The sequence below is a fragment of the Trichoplusia ni genome, chromosome 14, assembly GCF_003590095.1.
Source record: "Trichoplusia ni isolate ovarian cell line Hi5 chromosome 14, tn1, whole genome shotgun sequence".
NCBI lineage: Eukaryota > Metazoa > Arthropoda > Insecta > Lepidoptera > Noctuidae > Trichoplusia > Trichoplusia ni.
The window spans coordinates 10,533,159-10,555,143 of record NC_039491.1 but is presented as its reverse complement, the minus strand read 5'-3'; the positions used below and the strand labels follow the sequence as shown (position 1 = coordinate 10,555,143).

Genomic DNA, 21,985 nt, shown 5'->3' with positions numbered 1-21,985 from the left:
GTTTTCTACATTTTGTTGGTGCAATTTTGATCTCCGATTGAGAATAGTGCAGTGAACAAATTAAGACCTCAGATAGACCTCAAACGTCTTCTGCGAAATTTGACTATACGCCCCAGTCGCTTTACCAACTATTCTACCAAGATGTTTGACCAAGAATTTGTTTCATGTACAGTGACGTGGTACTTTCATTTCTTGAATTCAGATAATCTGTTTTAAGTGTTGTACATTGCGGAGTCGCGCAGCTCTGTTGTCAAAAGTTATAAAACATCGCCGGCAATGTATCGCTACTTGCACAATATTCCTCATTTCACCTAAAAGAGACTTAAGTCAGACAGTTTCAACGGACCATGTTATTTGTTTATCTGTATTGCAACAGTAATGTATATAAATACTTAAACCGTTAGATACCCATTTATGGGCAATTCAATGGAAGTTGTATGGAAATACTAAGAATACATAAAACATACGGAATATGATTGAAATTCAAGATTAATTATCGGTTCTGAGATCAGAGATGTGAGGAGAGCGTGAGCTAACTCTTACTGATTAGCCTGTTGGTCTAGTGGTTAGTGACCCTGACTGCTATACCGGTGGTCGTGGGTTCGATTCCCACCCAGGAAAAAAGTTTGTGAGATGAGCACGATCGGTTGTTCTGTGTCTGGGTGTATTTTTTTTCGTATGTATGTTTTTCGTAATATATAAGTGTGTTTATTGGTTGTCTATTACTCATAATGAAAGCTATGCTTAGTTTGATACTAGATGGCGTTGTGTGAAAATTGTGGAATATTACTTAATGCCCTCTGATGTATGTTAATGGTAGTGAATTATGCTCCAAGTATCTTCACACTTATAACTTATTCAACGTGACGGAGAACAACCGAGATACCCGTAGTCGAAGTGTGTGTTTACTTAGAATAGAAAGAACGTGTTTGAATGTTCAATGTGAAGTTTTATACTAAGGTATTTATTTGTTGATACTGTTCCCGGTCATTTAAGCGTTTAACGTATTGCCTTAGTCTATGATAAATTGTTGTTTATTAAATAAGCAATACTTACTGAAAATGTAAGCAAGCAACTGAGAGGCCATATTTGATACTGCTGTCTGTCTGTGCGTCGGTCAACAAGCATGAACCGTCGTAGACAGAAGGTTGCGATTTTCACCGATGATGTGTTTCAGCAATGGTCATAAATTGAATAGGTATCTATCACATTTTTTTTTTAAATTGATTTGCTCGACGGTACGGAAACGACGGTTTATTATTGAGTTTTAGTATTTTCTATATTTTTGAAGTAATAGCAATAAAATATGTATATAAAATAACCAGCTGTCATTGACAGTACAAGTAAGGATAAAACCGAATGTATTTTACTCATCGCATAAGTTGTATTTCAAATAACCACAAAATAATTATAAGGTCAGTTGAAATACTTTCAAGGCAGGCTCCCAGCACTTCACGTTGCTTGTAAACTATAAATTGCAGTAACTGCAATAAATCCAAGTTAATTGCGTCAGTAATGAGCGACAACGCGTAAGATGCGTCTGGTCTTAATATTGCGCCTGATGGAACCTCGTGATAAGATTAAGGTATCTATCGCTCGATTTATGTTAAGAATATAATGTTCTGGTTTTGGTACCCAAGGGAAATGGCACTCAATTATTAAGTCTGTCAGTCTCCAGGACTTTAACCGCTGGAAAGTCGACTTTTACATATGATATATTTTAGTTTGTGCTTTTCAATAAATATGAAAAATAAGAAAATTGGGCCTAAGCAACGCTTGCTACAATAATAAATTTGATGGGTGAAAGGAGAAGTAAAGAAATAAATAGTACTATATAACCCAGTTTTCCTCTAAAATTCTCAAAAATTTGTTATAAAACATAAACATCTACTACGCCGTTCCCTGAGTATAATCGCTCCCCTGAACTAAATTTCTTCAAGAAGTCGGAACAATTTAACTAGGTCACGTCGTCTGCCTGAGGTTCCAGTCTAGACGAGACCGTCTTACCGATAACGGCGCCATCTTTGAATTATTTCTTAACTTGACAATTTATATGCAAAATGAAGCTTTTATATGTAAAATCAAAATAACACGTCTTTAACATAACGAACACCCTATATATGCCTGAAAAAATGATATAAGCTCTTTATTATAGAGAAGCACTTTATTTTGACTGATTGACTCAGTGACAACTAAAAGTCAGTCAGCTTCTCACTTTTTGAACGCATTTTAGAGTGCATTAAAAACTCCAAGGCTTTACTGCCTTTGGCACTTTTCCTACAAGAAATGCGCTAAACTTGGAATTAAGATCTTATTTCAAACCTCTCGAGTCACACGACAAAGTTGCCGTTACAAAACAGCCAGTTATCGCAAACGACTAGCTCACAACTAATAATGTATGTATTGGCTGTCACTTTATTACGCGTTTATGGTCACACCTGAATACAACATCTCGATATTCTCGATACGTATTACACGGTCTTAATGATCTGTTGACTACTCCCATAAATCTCTATTGAGCAACAAGTCGTAGGTCAAAATGTTTATACCGAACGGCTATGATTAGAAAGGTGTAGGATTCATTTGAATGTACAACCTCCTTGCACGGAAACTGTATAAGTGCATGGTTTATACGAGTCTCGAGTTGTAAGGGTCATCCGATGGGGTTAATTATAATTTTGATGATAGTAAACGAAAAGTTAGTGCAATGTTTGGGATCGTCATTTGTTTTTTTTTTCTTATGCATCGAAATCTCACCATAAGCAAAACCGTCCGGTTTTGTTTATGGTGAGATTTCTTCAAATATCTTTGCAAAGTAGTTGATGATATACATATCTATGTTTATGTCTTTTTTTTTTAAACGACCCCCACACTAAGGAATTTAATCCTTGTGTCGCGGGGGGTTTCACAAACATACAAATCACATGCACAATGACACCCAGACTCAGAACAAGCATTTGTGTGATCCACATTGATCCATTTGTCCGAACCCGCGACACGACGCGCCAGTGGGTTTGGCGTGGTGACCTCAACCACTCGGCTAACCGTGCAGTCTTAAACCGTGTAGTGATTTTGTTGCTATATAAATGTAAGCTATGAACTATTATTTTTGATTTATTTTATATGGAAAATAGTTATGAATTGCAGCATGTATTGCAGAATAAATGGGACATGACGGTATTTTTTTATGAAATGCATTATTTGAACGAATATTATTCCTTTGATTTGTTGATAGAGACATATTTCGAGATAAATAAGTGCACTGTTTATTAAAAAGCTTTCTGGTTGTTAACGCTACCCAAAATAGCTGAATGGCTTTCATTGCAACACAAGCACACAATTCACACAAAAATGCGTAAAATATGAATTTATAAAACGACAAATTCGTTAATATATTTTTGTTACTGCCTTAAAAAATAATTGATGGAAGTGGCAATCTTTGTCAGTATTCGACTTTAAAGTAAAACAAATTTGATGGCGCGTAACTGGTTTGATTTTAGTTTTCGACATTTTCGATAGTACATAGTTTTGGATCTTATTCATGTATAAATAAAACATATTTTATTATTCACTACGACTTACACGTGATTAGATGTACTATTCCAACAATTATTGTTATAATCATCTGATTTTTTTGCAACAATTTTAATTGTGCTCTTTGTTTTGCGCAGGACATGCAATGTTATGCATTTGTGTTTGTTCGACGTCATCGTATGGAAATAGAGTGCAAAAGGTTCGCGACTCTTGGACTATTATTACCTTTGAAATATTTTCTGAGGGTATTTATAAAGTATAGCAGGATTAGGATGGTTGCAAAAGCAAAAAGACAAAGGTGGGTGGTATTTAACCCCGCAGTGGGACATTAAGGTGTGATGATGAGGGTTTATCTATGAAGTATACACTTTCTAGCTTCCAACTAGCCGTAATGACTGTCAAATAACTTTAATTGAAAGCCGGGAATTTAACGTGCCTACCGAAAGACGAACAATCTCGTTAGTAGATGGTTCACCGTATCAAGCGTAGCTTAATATGTTACGTTTAACTTGGTCAGTTAAAATTCTAGTCATTAACATATCACGGAAAACTGAATTACAACCTGATTAAATAATTTTCATTGAATTCAATATAATTGAATTAATGAACACTAAAAATATTAGTTTAATTAAATGTTATAAACTGAATAATGTAGCAACTCATCCTAATGTCGTAAACTTGATATAATTTTCAGTCTAATCAAAATATCTAGATTGTTATAGATATAGATGCGAAGTTCGACATTTATTAGCGACCTTCGCTTTCGAATCCTGCCTAACAACCGCTTCAACATTATTAGCAATTACCTGATATAGGCTCGCAATTAGGTTTTTTTGCATATTGCATTTAATGTAACAAGACATTTAAATATGGTGTAATAATATATAAATAAGTTTAAATAAATAAAGACTTAAAGGAGGGAAACAATTGAAGACAAAAATTGATAACTCTTGATAGTAGTTTGCTATTATTAAAAACGACTCCCGCTGTAAGGAATTCAATCCTTGTGTCGCGGGGGGTTTTACAAACATACAATTCACATGCACAAAGACTCCCAGACTTAGAACAAGCATTCGTGGTCTTCGTGGATCACACAAATGCTTGTACTACGCGGATATCGAACCCGCGACACGTCGCGCACAATGGGTTTGGTGTGGTGACCTCAACCAACTCAGCTATCCGTACAGGCAATATTATGATTATTTATACGAATATAAACAAAAAAAAATCCGATTTCTTGCGTGTATTGCAGAGTTTTTCCAAATACACACTCTTGTTCACCCCTTAAGGCTAAGTGTTGTCAGTTTTTCAAATATCCCTCTAATAATCCTTTTAATGCTAAGATTCATGTATCTAATAAATCAATGTCTCCTTGTACCGCTAGAAATTCGTCTCTTCCTACTCGGGAAACATGCGTCTGTTTTTTATATTACAATAAATAGCGTCCTTCCTGTCAAGATTATGAGTAATTATACTGGCAACATTGTTGAACGCGAACAATCCGATTTAAGTGTTGTTAACGTCAAACTCGTTAAATATTTTATATAGGTATCTTTATAGTTGTGTACTTAGCGCTTCGTTGTCGGTCGTGCTGGAGATCGTATGGAGAGGGATATGTCCAGCAGTGGGCAGCTATAGGCTGAGATGATCTGATAGTTGTACTTTGATTTTATGCGACGTATATGCGTGTGAAATATTAGAGTTATTTCAATTTATAGTTTTTATTTATGAGTAGGTTTTTTATTTTTATGTTCAAAGAATCAGATGTTTAGTGTTTGGTAATTTATCATGATTAGATCGGTAAATAAAAATATTTGTAAGCTACGAGAATTTGTATTATAATCGCGTGTAGCTAGTAGAAAATTTAAATAAAATACTATTTACTGTTCTATTGACTATGGCATATAAGTTGGTTTCGTTTACCCATCAATTTTTCTCATCGAACTATCGCTCTAACATCTTAGCCTATTGCCGTCCACTGCTGAACGTAGGCCTCCCCCAAAAAGCACCAGCCATCCCGGTCCTGGGCAGCCCGCATCCATCCGCTGCCAGCCACCTTCTTCAAATCATCGGTCCACCGTGCCGCAGGGCGGCATAATTTGTTGCTGCATCGCTCTATGCAGCAACAAATTATGAAGCAATCGTGGTTCTAAAATGCTACATTTCCAATATGGTTATAATAATAATCTTTTGGTATTTGAGAATGAAGTAAATTTTCCTTTGCTAAATATCCTCATGCTATCACCAATTTCTATAAACCACTTCTAACACTATCATTATTAAAATTTCTTTGACATAACGACATAACTCTTGATCGAAAGTGTAATTTAATTTAATCTTTATAATAACGTGAACACTTGTTTCTTTGATAAGAATCACCACTTGGTAAATGTTTACATACTTAATTATTGTTATTAATATGAATAGGGGAAGTCCTAGGTCAACAATTACTGTTTAATTAGTTACTCGTATTTATTGATTTCCGTTCATCAATTATTATTAACTAGGTGTTGCGACCAGTTTCACTTCGTACTTTATTTTTTTCAATGCATTTTAATCATTGCTTAATGCATATAAAGAAACAAAACTTTTATTTCAAAAAGGCCGAAATATTGTATACATTTAACTTCCAGCTTTCTTTACATTATCACCTGTAAAATTGATGTGCATCACATTGACATTCTTTGCGAAACCTTGAATGTGACATTCTACTTGTTTAGGGTCCTTTTCTAAGCTAAGTTGACGTCGTCTTACTGTCTTAATAGATTCCATTTAATGATTGTTTGTTCCATTGATAACAAGCATGTTTGTGATCCACGAATGCTTTCACTAATATGGGTGCCATTGAGCGTTTGACTTTAATGTTTGTAAACACCCTGCGACACAAGGATAAAATTCCTTAATGCGGGGGTCGTTAAACAAAAATATTCTGTTTGAACCGCTGTCTCTCAGACTTTAACAATCATTTCTGGGTAAAACAATATCCCATAGTAACACCGCTTGACGGAACTGATTCTCTATAAATATTAAGTTAGGAGAAAACACACATAGCTACTACAAAATTCTATTTGTAATACTCCCATTAATCTTGGCACATTAATCAGTAAAGCAAATATCCTGTTATGTATTATTCAAATGCGGGCGTTTGAATTTGCAAATGTAATAACTTAATTTTCTATTCATCACCGTATAATTACGTCCTAGTGAACGATTAGGGAATCCTGTTTCCATGCTAGGCTGGTCAGGGCGTTGACTGCTCGATGAACAATAGGTTCGAGGTGTGAACCAGTACTCAACATTTTTAATTGTGAATAAAAGTCACTAGGTTGACGAAGGTCGGTAAGGTACAATTTAGGATACACACACAATTAATATGGAAATGGTGAGAGTAAATGAATAGAGAGAAAAACTTGATGCGTTTTTTTTTCGGATTCCTTCAATAAAAGCTGTTTTTTTTTCATATGAAAAGTAAAAAGCGATTCTTCCTTTCTGTTTAGCATAGGGATTTTAGGGGACACAGAAAAAAGTTTTAATCAGTATATTTTTTCACAAGCCTGCACTGAGCTCATCAAACTCATTAAGACATTCAATCCGATTGTTATAATGACATAAAAAACTTGTATTTCATATAAACTGTGTCTACGTGCAGTCTACACGTGAGTGAGGAATGCTCAGCGGTGGGTGTCACAACACTGTTGCTGGCGTTTCAATATGCCTATTAATACAGTTGGTTCATTGCGAACTACTGGTGCGTAAACCTCTTGCCAGTGATTATGTTAATATTTCTAATTGTTTATTCTCCATTCTTAGGGCGAGAACAATATGAAGTTAGTATTTATGTATTTTTACACAACTGTATCTGGTTATTGATGGATAATGTAGCTTTCTTGCGAAAATTTAAAGTTCGCGTGCTTTGAGTTCAAGATATTAAATTAATGTTTTAAGGCCGATTTTTCAATCGCCAGATAACTTTTATCTGACGAATATGTTTGACGTTTTGACAGGTTTTGTATAGAAAATATTTCAAGCGGCCATATTTATTCCTCAGATAGAAGTTAACTGTTAATTGAAAAATCGAGCCTTAGTTAAATAATGTGTAGAATTTATTTATTTACATAATTAGGTATGAAGAACATGTTTAAGCTTGCTGAGGTATTTTTTGACTTTAATGTGCTTTTTATCAAATATATTTATGAATTTAACGTTAAAAAACGATTTGCAGCATTTTTTTAATTTCGAATTGAATCTTTCTAATGACACATTTTTAACAGGTTCCCTGTATTACCAACCTGTTATTTAAAATTCAAATAGTGAGCTTCTTGCTTGAATATCATTTACACAAGACGGCACCACTACAGACGCACCCTAAGCAAATAATTTCACCGCAATAATTAGGCCAGAATGATCGAATTAACTCGTGATTACGATTGCCAGACAGTTCCCGACGAGGATACAACTTAATTAGTCGCTTTGCTTATAATTATGGCATAACTGTTGATGTCTTCAATCAAAGGGACGCGTGAACTACCCAAGCCCTTCGTATGCGTGATAGCACAAGTCAACTACACCCAATATTGGGCTTTATCGACGCGTCACTTACATCAAGCTCTAAGTTTGTTTGGTGAAATCTGCTTGGAGAGTAATTGTTTTGTATAGGATACTTGCGTTGACTTGTGTACGAATGATCTAAGACGGTCTAATCAGTTGTAATTAAATGTATTAGAGAGCGTACAATAGTCTATTGAGCGTGTTGTAATTACATTCGATTGTGGTTTTAATGTGATTATAACGATACGATAGTCCTTTGTAGAGATGTGGTAGTTTGGCATTCTAATTATTCTTAGGTCTCTAAGAGTCCTAATGAGATGATTGGGTTGTCAAGATGGTTACGCAGATTTAAGTAAGGGTTAGGTTGATTTATTTTGTATTTAAGTAATACGTTGTTTCGTTTGTCTGTCCTTAAATGTAAGTCAAACTCAGTTTGCATATTCCTTGACTTCTCCTAGCTTTTTTTTCTTTCTATTTCATAAAATTATTTATTTTCTTCTGTAAAAATTGTATTCATATAATGACTTAGATCTTCACTGTCAGACCACTTAAGTTATGAGATAAAAAATCTGAACGACCACTTACTTGACTTTGACGTCACATCGTGCCATCTCGCTCATTCGCGTCAGTATTAAAATGTAATCACTCTTATTAAACGAATGAATCATTCTGCGCAGTTAGGTGCTTCAATGCCATCGAAATGATTAGATAGTGCACACGTGATAGAGACAAGATCTAGTTGTGATAGGTTAGTACCATCATCTCGGTGAGTTAGAACTTGCATGGGACAGGTGCCAGGGTATAAGGAACGGAGGGTGGGCAGTCCGATAGTTTTTTTTTTGGTTTTGGAAATGTCATCATATTCCAGCTGCTTCCCTATATTAAGATGCTCTGGAAAACAAAGTCAAAATGTTTTTATTGATAGTGAAATAAGCGCTTCAGAAACGTTACACCACATACTAGTGACACAAGTGTGCGGTTCCAAAATGTTATTCCCTTGGCGCAAAGACAGGCGAATAACCACATAGGTTACTTAAAACGGAATAGAAGAGCGTATTTAATAAGTTCACAGATATGCATCAAAACCGCAAGATGCTATTAACTAGAATTCAAAATTCAAACGAAAAAAAAACATCCTGAATTAGTATAATACAAATCTACGTAAAGTATTGCAGATCGCAATACCTACATTTTACATGGAAAATCCCCTCGGTACATAGTCATAGTCAAGTTTATAATAACAATGAAACGAATAAATAAATTGAATTGACGTCAAATACTTTTTTCTTTTTCTGAGAAAACGAACAGGTATTGTTAAATGTAGTTCTAGGTAACGTAAGATGGACATTGAAGTTTATTTAATAATTATTAAAATAGTAAAGTTTAACAACAAAGATCGTTGTTAATGATTATTTCTTGTAAATCTATTTAAAGTAAATGTGTGGGTTTCCCGGTAGACTTGTTACTTCTTTGTATCTTTATGTGATGTAGGTACAGTTTAACTTACAATGTGCTTTAAACTTGTCGATCAAAATAATTGATTATCTATATACATAATGTGATTATTAATAGGTACGCGCTTACACACGGCACATTCGGTGTCGTGGTACAGGGGCCTAGCACATTTTAAAGTAATTTAGTTGCATTTTTGGAAGCGTGGCGTAGAGCGTCTCTTTTCAAGCACTCCACTGCAATAATTTAAAGAGCTCTCATGACTCCACGTGTGCAATTGGTCGCTGAGCTGGCTAGCTTCAGCTCATTAACTGGGCTATGGATTAAGGATAGATAGGATAAACCACACTCCCATTGCTCAGGAACGCTGTAGCTCCCCCCCCCCCCCCACCGGCACATCTCTACACCAAGAAGTTTTTAATATTAATATTCTTGTGTGTATTCACATCACGTCGGTCATACAAAACAGTAGCGGTTTACATCACGACCAGTATCAAAGGAGCCGCGGTATGATGTTATCACTTAGTGCTCTTATCATTTACATAATGCATTACTGAGACCATCTTTATCTGGGAAAAAATAAACAAATGTTCTGCTTAAGTATTATGTGAAGTGGAGTGTGTATCCGGCTTTTATAGTTACGTATTATTTTTGGAATCATTTGAGTTATATATAGCATTTAATATGTATTAAGTATTTATATTGTGGTATATTTCGAGACAGGTGAAAAACGCGGAAAAAGAGTTCCAACAAACAATGCAATGTGTTTCTACTATTTATCAAGTATTATTTATGTCAATTATTTATAGGTATGAAGTCACAGTAAACTAAACAATATAATCCAATACACAACTAAGAAATAAGGTTTAAATAAAGAAACCTTGCCCAAAACCGAAGCAGCGCACTTAACCCGAATGAACATTTTTATAATAAAATCCGTGTAGCACCAAACGTGGGGTAATAAAGAGGAACATTACCCCCGCACATGTCTGTCGACATGATTGCAGCCAGTATTACCCCGAGGAAACATAATAAAGTACGGAAATATTGATATTGTTCGGTGAGGCGGGTTTCATTATTCAGTTGTTTTTATTTTTAGTAGACTCTACTTTATGATGTTTGCGGTTTGCGATTTTTTGACGAATGTTAGTATGTTTTCAGCAAGTTTTTGAAGCAAAAACTAGTCTTCTGTACATAATAATGTACATTTCAAAAAGTTTTGAAAACAAAGATTTAAGTTTTAAGTGTCATGTAAGTAGCGTCTGTGAAGTTAGCTTCTATGACATTGCATAAAGCGGCGTCACTAATCACAACAGTTAGTTTCTTAAAATTTTGAAATTACAATTTATTGCAATTTTTCTCCCTATGAAGGAAAATCTCCTTTTACAATAAACGACAAAATATGATGTCCTTGAGAACACATTTAAGCCTTGAAGTGGACTTGAAGATGACTTACCTTTTTGCACTCTCGTAAAAGACTGGCATACGAAAGCCCGGAAGTACATTACCTACATTTCTAAAAGAGCCTTCAATAAGTAACCGTAGGTAAGTAAATATTATGAGTGCTTACATACTTACAAGGACTCAAGGTCGTGTGAAGGACGTTTATTATAAGAGCTGTCAACTCAAACAGAAATATAGTGGTAGTAATTAAAAAAAATCATGTTAATGACATGAAATATGTTTGTTTGTTACATACTGAACGAAAACTGAAATAACAAATCGTATTCAACTTAATAATTTCAACCAACAATAAAGACCTTTAGTCCAACGAATGCTCAGTGAACGTTGTTACTATATCGTATGGGTCTCAGAAGTACTCAAGGTTATTCAACAAAATCTTGTTGAAAAATCACGTGCCTACATAACACGACACGTATTTTTAAATTCTCATCAAAACCAAGTCTGTAGTACCTTAATAAAGAGAGCTGCGATCGTTTACTCCGCGTCTTACGTGCGTCATACTCCCACCAACCCTATTTGCATCCCTTTGAGACTTAGCGCAAGACCTTTATTTCAAGTGAAATAAGTGCCGCTCGGGTGAGCCTATACCTTCAACATGGATGGGGTTAAATAAGTTTGTGACTCGTGGAGACGTGGTCTAGGTACGTGTGTACCTGTAAAGTATTAAGTAATGTTTGTGTTTTGGTAATATGAGATATTAAGAAGTGTCTTGGTTAGAGGTTGCGGTTTTATTCATGTTTTTGTTTCGAACCGAAAAATGGTTTTGTAATTGGCTGTGGAAATGCCATCGTAATCATTAAAATAAAATCCCCAACAGTAAATCTTTACACCCCCCACAATTTTTAATGCACATGATTCACCTGTATAAAACAAAACAAATAGCTCAATCAGTTCGGGAGCTATGATGCCGCAGACAGAAAGACATATCAAACTTACAATACCCTTCTTTTTGCTTCAAAGGTTAAAAATATTTAATTCCAGCTTTAATAAATCTGGCAGGCAGATGATGATGATTTTATATCGTAAATAAATAGCAAAAGACTCATTTTACGACCTGAACGCAACTCTGAAAACGTACCCAAAATAAGGTAAACCAAGGAAAGTCAGCCTTCGGCCTCGGATTAACCAGAGTCACGATATAAGCAGCCAATAAATTTTAGTTAAATATAACTTTCGGATTATCGAATTAGATCGCTAAACCAACATGAATCACCATAAATACGTGTTTTATAAACGACCATCTTTGGATACCTCCGAAAATAGATCGGAACGACCTTTTACTCAGGGCTATCATAAATGTATTTATTTCTCCTGGTAACAAACTACTAATTTAATTATTTAAATAATATGTAAATTTAGGTCCGTTATAGTTTTTTTTTTTGTATTATGCAACGAATGTTAACGGGTGTCATGAATGTATTCAATATTAATTGTATGTAGTTATTTTTTTTACATAAATTATATAAGTCATTTATTTTCGCTTGATAATTAAAAATCTGTATCTTGCTATATATCCTCATAGTTTTTTTTTTTTAATTAGTGCTTCACATTTATGATATTATTTTAACAACTTATAGTATTTAATCAAAAGAACATTAATTGTGATTAAACATTGCGACTACTGTCATAATCATGTTTATGAGAAACCGATTTCGTATCCTAAAAATTCTGCAGACGACAATTTTCCTATGAAAATGTTTATTTACGATTATGTCAATTTGGTCAACCCTACCAACTTGACTTAGTTTTATACCGGAGTGTTTAGCTCAGATAGTGTCACACGAGTGTTTCTATACTCACACAGCTCATTTAACAATTTTAACACTGAATTTATTTTTACGTTGGCAGTTTGTACATATACATCTTCCGGTTCAGATAACATTCTATGTTTAGCTCTAGTTTGTTGCTAGATTTTACGTAATTTTTTGTCCCTGCCATATAAAAAAAGTTAATGTTTTTACAAGGCTATATTTCTTACACAAACACTTTAAAACCCAATAGAGTTGCTTCATAAAAAAAATGTTGAGTACCGTAATTCTAATGAATCTTAGATTCGTTTTTAATTGGAATTATGCCTCTTAAGGTCTCGTATTTCTAAGGATGTTTAATGGTCATATAACACCAGTTATAAATCCGCGATATTGCAATTACAGCCAATGAAATCACGCGTATATCAATTTGAAACCAATCGTTTTCAACCCCCGCCATACCCCTAGGAATTATCTAATATCACGAAACAGATTTATGATCCAATAAGACATGTGATTTACGACGTGCCTGCATTTTTTTGCGAATATTTAATTAGAATTCAAATATCGGATAGTATTTAGCAAAACATATTCGAGTATTGTAAGGCAAATTATGTAGTATGTGCGGTATTCTGGTCTTTGCTCGATTACTACTTCGATTTCCTTGTACATGATTAAGGCAAAACTGTATTTACATTAAGATCACACAAAAAAACTAAACGATACTGAGAAAACATGTATTCCGCTCAAAGAAAGTCAAGTCGAAATTACGGGCCGAGTTGTGGTAATAGACCCCCACAAATCAGACGCACTATCTTTCAAGTATTTTACTAAGATAACCGGCTAACAACATAATGTTTTGTTCGCAGGTAAATGTTGCGGAAAATGTACATCGCGGCTATCGGTAATGGACCGCTATCTCTTGTAATTTGCACGAGCCTTATCAGTGAAGTTACATGCAGGTATTGTGACACTAACGAATTGCACTGTACTAGGGAATCCCTTGTATGTTAAAATATTCTTGGTTGTTACGTTACCTAGGAATGTTTGGTCTTTTATGATTAACAGTTGATCAGGTTTTTGTGTTATGTCATAAAGAGACTTATAGGCATTTGATTTATTTGCCTTTCAAGTCTATGTAACAAAACACTACAATTAGCTTCGATAAAGTTATAACTTCTAACTTCAAAGGGTTCTATTATCAAAATAGCTTGTAAATAGCTAGTGCCTTTTTATACCACAAAATTTAATATCGTGTGATCCAAATATAAGTTTGTATAAAAGGACCAAAATAGAAACGACAATTGCCATTTTGATATCGATACCATAGTAGGCGTTTGTCTACGTTAGGCAAGCCTAGAAACACTAGGCACGCAACAACTGGTCTGAAATGTAACATTTATCAAACAAAACGTCATATTAATTAAGTAAAACTAAACCTGATAACGGTTTAAATTGCGTTATAAGTTTTAGAGAACGTTTAGTTTACGATAGAGTTATTGTTTTCGATTTAGCACAAAGTTGAACAAAACACAAAACTGAGTTAAATTTTAACACAGAGTGTTAAAATTTAATGTTTTTGGCTGGATTTATTTTTGGCGGTTCAGAGTAGACTTTTGTAGAAGCACAAAAATAACACAAAAACTAGTACTTAGTATGAAAATGTGTTTCTAAAATAAACCCTGCGACACATTTATATCAAAACTAGTTAGGTATGAGGTTGTGAGTATAATTATTATAATTAAACGCAGTATGTCTTGCGTAAGAGGCGTGGCAAGGACAACAACACACGACACACGACACGAATGCATTATGCAACTGTTACAGATTTTAATACTTTTTCATATACTCACGTGGGTTGGTAGGTATTTTAGTAATAGTCCCCCACGCGAGCCTTTTACAGGCAGATATGCATGTCGATAATGTCGCGATCTTTTTTTGTTTGTTTTTTATCTTGACACTGATATGGCAGCTTGGACAGCTTACGAGTGTGAAGTAATAGTAAGCTATGTTGTTTATTGATATATTATTATGCAGTTGTTGCATCCGGCTTGCCTTTCAGTGGCACGTGTAATATCAAAACCGGTCATGTGTGAGTCTGATTGTTTAGCTATCACGGTTCATGAGATACGGCCTAGTGACGGACAAACAGACAGACGGACACTTAGTAATCGGCTCCTGCTTCTTCCTTTTGGATACGGAACCTCTTAAAAAAATGTTATATACGGTGGGAGACCTCTTGTTGGGGTATCATATGACACAACCGAAGTCTACACTGTTTTATGTAATGTTATTTATTTTGTAGTTAGATTTAATTTCGACAATATTACAATGAACATTCGATCATTATTTTGTCATACTAAAACGACAACATTCCTTGCTCGAAGACATTATAAAAATATTAGCATACATACCAAGTCTAAACAAAAACCTCATTACAATATTTTCTTCCGAAACATTTATAAAAGGCACATTCACATTACCATACACAAAACGAACGTTCTACATATTTTATTCAATTGTTACACATTTCAACGTTTTCATAAGTATGTGGGCGGCTGATTCGCTTGTAATAGCATTAGCGTCCCACACAGCCTTAAAGATTGCCGTACCGATTGCATGTTCCTTGTAATATTGTTTTACCTGATATGTTGAATTTTTGAACGTTTTGCAATTGAAATTGTGATTGGTTCAACATGTCAGATTGTTCTTTTGGTAAACATATTGTTTGAGTTGTGAGGCTAGTTTGTAACGATACATGTGAAACGCAAAACTTATGCCTGTACCAAGGCTTTTTATCGCAAGATTGTTTTACCTTAGGGATTGAGACGTCCGCTCTCGGAATTATTTTTATAGAAATATTCATTATAAAAAACTAAAATTAATTGTACTTAACGTTATCAAACATATTTCTAGAAACAATAAAGTTTTTAGTATACGAGATTCTTAAAACATCAACAAACTAACTTATTGTTTTAAACCGGTCTTAATATTTAATAGGCTTAATACAAATAACACATCAAATATTTACTTCCTCATTAATCGACTTTTGTCCATTATCAAAATAAGTATTGAAATCTCAAATTACATTATAAACAATTAATGAGTTGTAAAACAATCGAGCGCTCCGTGAGAACTTTATACAAACCTTTTATAAATAAACCGCTTAATAGGCAAACAGTTTTTTTACGTTTATTAACTAAACTAATTAGTCCGCGACCCAATTTAAATGCGTAGAAGTTTAAATGATTTGTGGACGCTAAGAAAACTCGTGACTTTTTTCAATTCATACCTAATTAATTTACTTCTTTTTATTTCCAAAGCTTAGTTACAGCAGTTTTGTTGACTGTTTTAAGAGTTCTTTACCTAAACGAAAAAAAACACAACATAAGGCTGTGCTGTCTTTTAATATGCCTGTCAACAGGCTCTGAATCGTGACATCAAGACAGTTGAAACTTACAGATGACGGAACACAACACGTGCGAAATGTGCGACAATGCCATGTCAGAGTTGCATTGAAATAAAACCACCTCAGATTTCTATAAGACAGCGATATCGTTGTGTCAAATGACGTTTGCGTATTGAACAAATGTTACGTTTGTCACTGTTGAGGTTAGAGTCTCACCTTTGTTGTTATCGGAGCCACGATTTCAGTACGGTATATTATAATGTTAAAAATATACTGACGCATGGAGAACATGCTACTACCTTTTATAATGTTATAAACGCTCAAGTGTGTTGCTCAGGGTTTGCATGGATGTATGAATGATTGCTTCTCTGAACCACAGACCGGATTTAGACGAAAATTGGTAGACAGATAGTTTATAAACAGGATTAACTCGTAGGATAGTTTTTTATGTTCCCGTTTGATCATTATCGATTTATAGTGGGCGGGTCCGCGTGCAACAGCTAGTTTCCATAGTCGAGGGCCTTTAATACTAATACCGTTTACTAAAATATAGACCAACACAACCTATCTTGGAAAATAACGAGACTGCCGCAACCGGCTGCAAACAAAATACTAATATTGTAATCAGTTTAATGCCAACACAATTATCATAAATAAATTATAATGAATAACAAAGTAATAGTTATAAGTAATGTGAACGTTCGTTGCGCACCGACAGCGAATATTGCCGTCAAGTTGGGAAATGCTAACTGTTAAAGTATTAATTGTCTAGTTTATTGTCAAAAGCGATAGTTGTCAGTTTGTTTATAAATCATTTAGCAAAATTTTCGCAATGATCATTCAATAATTCTTCCTCGACATTATACGGATCAAACACATAGGAAAACAAATAGACAGACATCCTGCAGTTATGACAAAACATACAAACAACTATGAAAGCTATCCACCCATTACAAAATACAAACAAATGAAGACTATATTATTACTCGCTTTTCGCCCGCGGCTGCGCCCGCGTCTAGGTCGGTTATATCGCGTTTAAAAACTATCCTATGTTCTTTCTCAAGGTCAACTCTATCTCTGTACCAAATTTCATTAAAATCAGTTCAGTGGTTTAGACGTGAAAGCGTAACAGACAAACAGACAGAGTTACCTTCGCATTTATAATAGTAGTAGGGATTCTGACATGTAGCAGACGCCATTTTTTTTCTCAATTTGTTATATAAACTAATCATAAAGCCTAGAAGACACAGAATTTCCGAAGGTCCTTTTTTACCAGATAGAGTTTCGAACAAATTCCGTGTAAGCTTACAAATTATAAATACCTTGTCCATTTAGACATCTAATATTTTTAGCGCCACTTGATATCTTATTGTAATAAAACTAGTTCCTGTTCATATCTGTTTTTTGCTAAGTCTGTTCGCCAATTCATAAAGCAGGTTCCAACTTGATTTATTTAATTCTCGTTTTTAAAGTTACGTAATAAATAACAGACAACAATTATTTTTAATGGAGGCGTTGTTGGTTGTTTGGCTCTGAAGTTTTTTTATTCTATTTATTTCTTTTGGTGATAAAAAACGTCATAATTCCCCCTTTCTGCTAAGGGTTAGCAATGATCAAATTGCGGAATCATTAGAAATGACAGATCTAGTTAACGAGGCTTCACAACAAGAAATGTTAATTTCTTACGTTTCAGCGATTTTTTTAATGTTGTCTTTGACTTGTCTGAATCTGTATCTCATACAGAATACGTGAATTGAACACTTATATTTATGTAATTTTATCGATATTTACGATTTCCACAAAGCATGACTTACAAAAATGTTCGATACCATAACCTAACCATATCTATAAAGTTTCCGCAGAGTTTAAATCAATACTGTTTGTACGTCAAGTCTGAGAGTAACAATTGAAATATATAGCTCTTTTCTCTTAAGTTCACCACTGACCTAGCATTTCATTGCTCTCACATAAATATCTGTTATCTAGAAGGTTATAAAACATCTGAAACCTTATTTTAACGTTAACGTATACGTTCAGTCATGCAGGATACGACAATTCCATTAGACTATTTAAATGTCTTGTAGCAATCCAACTCACCGAACCCAAGATCTTGTTCCGAACTCTAACTTCTACATGCAGATCTGATGCTAGTGTTAAAGCAAGACAGCGCTCTAAATTGTATATAGCTGCTTCTCGCTTTTACAACGGTAACACTTACTATTACACCTTTTAGTACGAGCACAAGTTTTTTTACATCGGATAGTTTTACCTGAATGTGTAAACGTCTGACATTTTACATAAACTTCCAGCTCGTAGCGAAAATGGCCATTAGGTGGACAGATGGGTAGACATTAGATATCAGGCTTGATCGTTTGCCCATACATTAGGTGACCTCCGACACTGGTTAAGTCTGAAGCTGTGATTTCACTCAAGATGGGTGTTCTTGTGAGAAACTATGCAACATGTCAAGTCTTGATTAGATATTGTACACAGCAGGAAAGCCCGTAACGGTATTTATGTTTATTTTCTTACAGGTACGTTTGTTTGTTAATTAATTTTAATGCAACAATGTTTCTAATCTTCGTTTCAACAGCATTGGGAAAGGATAAAATATAGTTGTGTCTAATGTAGGCTTTTTCTAAAGTTCGAAAAATAATTCAAAATTAAACCTCATTCTATAATAATTATGATAGAGTGTATCGGGTTACCTGACACCCAAAACCGCAAAATCCGGTGCCGCCGGCATTTCTAAAATTATAAGCTTTAGCCTTGAAAATTAAATAACTTACTCGAAAGAGCAAAAAAAACTTGGTTCTTCGTAAAACCGCGGGCAAAACTCAGTTTCTTCTAAAATTATGCACATACATAGGTACGGAGGTAGGTATGTATGGAAAAATAGTTCGGTAGTCGCCGAGTGCCTTTCAAATGGCGATCAGGGTCGACTGGCCGCCATACTATTATCAGTACGCCGTTTATCAGTGCAAGCCTTCGAGCTCTTGTGCAAGTAGGCGTGCGCGAACGGTAAATGCTCTATCGGTTTACATTTTTTTCTTATTGGGTCATACGTATGCACATAAATACATTTTAAGTGAATGTTTTTGGATTAATGACGTTTTATATGATTCGAGAGCGTTTGGCATAGTTATTATATTGCAAAACTTTTCACCTTCTAATTGGTTTCTGAAATATATGATGATATAGATGTTCTCATATTTTTTTCACTTTCAACATTCACTTATTTCCTACTCATGTATCAAATCATCTTCAATTTATGATACATCAGTCATGTTTGTGATTTCAGTATTTTTTGTTTCCACATTCACACAAACATTTCCACTGCCTGAATCTGCAGACGTTTGGACGGACAGACAACAGGACCTCAGTAGTGGGGTTCCGTTTTACCTTTTTTGGATACGGAACCCTAACAAGTAATCGCCGACAGGATGTAACGTTAATGCCTTTGAAATAAATCTTTTTTTTTGTTCCGACTAATCGGTTTATTAATTGATACTCTTAATTAAAATGTGTCGGAGATATATACATCATCACCTGTCCTGATTGAATGTAGGTTGATGATAGTTAATTAAATTATCGTTATTGTACTTTGTTACTAAGCGCTATCGAGATAAATTGTTAGTTCTATTTAGAATTTCTGAGTTTTTAGAACTCTGAATTTAGTCTCAAAAGTGATGAAGATCTTTGCATTGGAAAAAAAATTCGTAAATTTCATTGGAATTTACTTACTCAAATCTTTTTTTATAAAACTTCTTCCTCACGGACGTCGGGGTTATTATTTTTAAATACGTCTATACTACTACGCGGCGATCGAAACCGCGCCACGTCGTACACAGTGAGTTTCGCATGGTGACCACAATCACTGAGCTATCTGTGCAGTCGGAAATTAATTACATAACTTGTATAAATACTGCCAACATTTTATCGTGCAGCAAGCTATCCTTCATAAATATTATCACCAGTTACCTAACTAAGAGTCGACTAACACTTTATGACAACGGTTTTGTCGGCTCTTTGAGTCGGAACTGACCACTACAAATATAACTCCTTTGATATTACCGCCTTCACTAAAGATTCAGGTTTGATTTTGAAAGCCCGAGAAATGTCGTGTACGCAGTACATTGCTGTAGATGGTCAGAAAGTTTCTATGCTCGTAGTTGTGACCACGTAATGTATTGCAAATCATACGATAGTTACACTTTAAGTTAATGTTGTCTAGTAGCAATGGGTTTATAGAAATAGCGTTTATATGAATAATTCTTTATTAATATAACATAAACATAAAGAGAAAGATGGAAGGAGAGTGCAGTGCACATCAATGGCACGAAAAGAACACAAAATAAATAGATTAGTATATGTCTAACATAAGCTTCATATGAAATAGACATAAGCACGTTGAATGCAAAGAGAATTTGTTATAATCAGTCACTTAAAAGTAACACCCAAAGTGATCTCATTTTAAGAGATACAATTTATTCAGTAAATCTGTTCACAAAGCCTTATGTATCAACTTATCTTTGAACTATATCTTAACTCAGAACGTGTTCTAACCGTTAACTCAAACTACAATAATTTATCTACACTAATATTATAAAGCTGAAGAGTTTGTTTGTTTGTACGCCCTAATCTCAGGAACTTTGAACTTACTGGTTCAAATTAAAAAAAAAAAATTGTGTTGAATATACCATTTATCGAGGAAGTTCAAGTTCAAGATAACAAAAAAAATCTTGCAAATACGAACAAAAGGTTGGACTTTAAAAACTTAATCGATTAAAAAAAATCATAACTTATATCTTCTAGCCACGCGGACGAAGTCGCGGGCAACAGCTAGTCATTAATAAAACGCCGATAAATTGCATAGTTCTTGATTCACAAGACTCTACAAAGTGTCACATTCATACGATGCTTTCGCTAATATCATAATCCGATGCTGCGAATGTAGAGTCATTACGATGTAAAGTGCAAACACACAGCGCAATGGATTGCGAAATGGCTGTTAGTTTGTTTTCGCGATATGAATTTCGCGCATTTTGAGTAATGATCATGGTTTTATAAAGCCTAGCCTGTGAAATATTTACACGCGAACTATTTACATAATAACTGTGTTGTTATTTCGTTATATACACTTAAATACCTATATGTTATATTACTAATTTACATTTAGTTAAGCCTTTGGTATATTGAAATACACTAATACATTTTATCAACGTCTTACAATTTTTTGCGGCGATTAAACATTTTTGACATAATGACATTGGATTCTACAAGTCTTATTTTAAATGAGTAATAAATTAATGACTACTAGTTTTGTTAAACTGACGTTATTTGATCCAGTAAAAAGCGAGATTGATTTTAAAAGCTTATTTATGGACGGGTCACGGATAGCCGAGTGGTATATAGGTCCTGGAAAGCTTGTCCTGAGTGTGGGTGTCTATGCTTGTGACTTGAATGTTTGTGAAAGCTCCCGTGACACAAGGATTATATTTCTTACTGTATGAGGTTACATAGTGGTTTCTTAGGTTTGTGCGAATGTTAGACATTGAAATCAAACTACTTGTACGGATTTTATCGCGGTATATTTTTTGATTTTAGTTCCCGACTAAAATCAAAAATTAAACGTTAATTTAACGTCATAAAATAAAAACAAAAATTTAACATAATTAAAAAAAAAACAAATAAATTAGAGGTTTTATAATTACAAAAATTAAAGTAAAATAGGAACATAAGGGCCAACGCACAGCTTACAATGGATACACACATAATCTTGATCATCGTCAGATACAACATATATCATAAAATTGTAATCAGCTATTAT

The 21,985-nt window shown here is 34.4% G+C and overlaps 1 protein-coding gene across 2 annotated transcripts in view; it reads left to right on the top strand.

Annotated features, from left to right (window-relative positions):
• The window catches only part of LOC113500707, a 175,898-nt gene that overhangs the window by 134,426 nt on the left and 19,487 nt on the right, over window positions 1-21,985 (top strand). The window contains exon 3 of one of the 2 annotated variants that reach the window (XM_026881590.1): window positions 13,616-17,125. The exons of the other annotated variant lie outside the window; for it this stretch is intronic. Coding sequence (XP_026737391.1) covers window positions 13,616-13,654 — 39 coding nt within the window. The 3' untranslated portion in view covers window positions 13,655-17,125. Of the gene's footprint in view, window positions 1-13,615; window positions 17,126-21,985 lie in introns of those variants that run through there. 2 annotated transcript variants of the gene reach the window in all.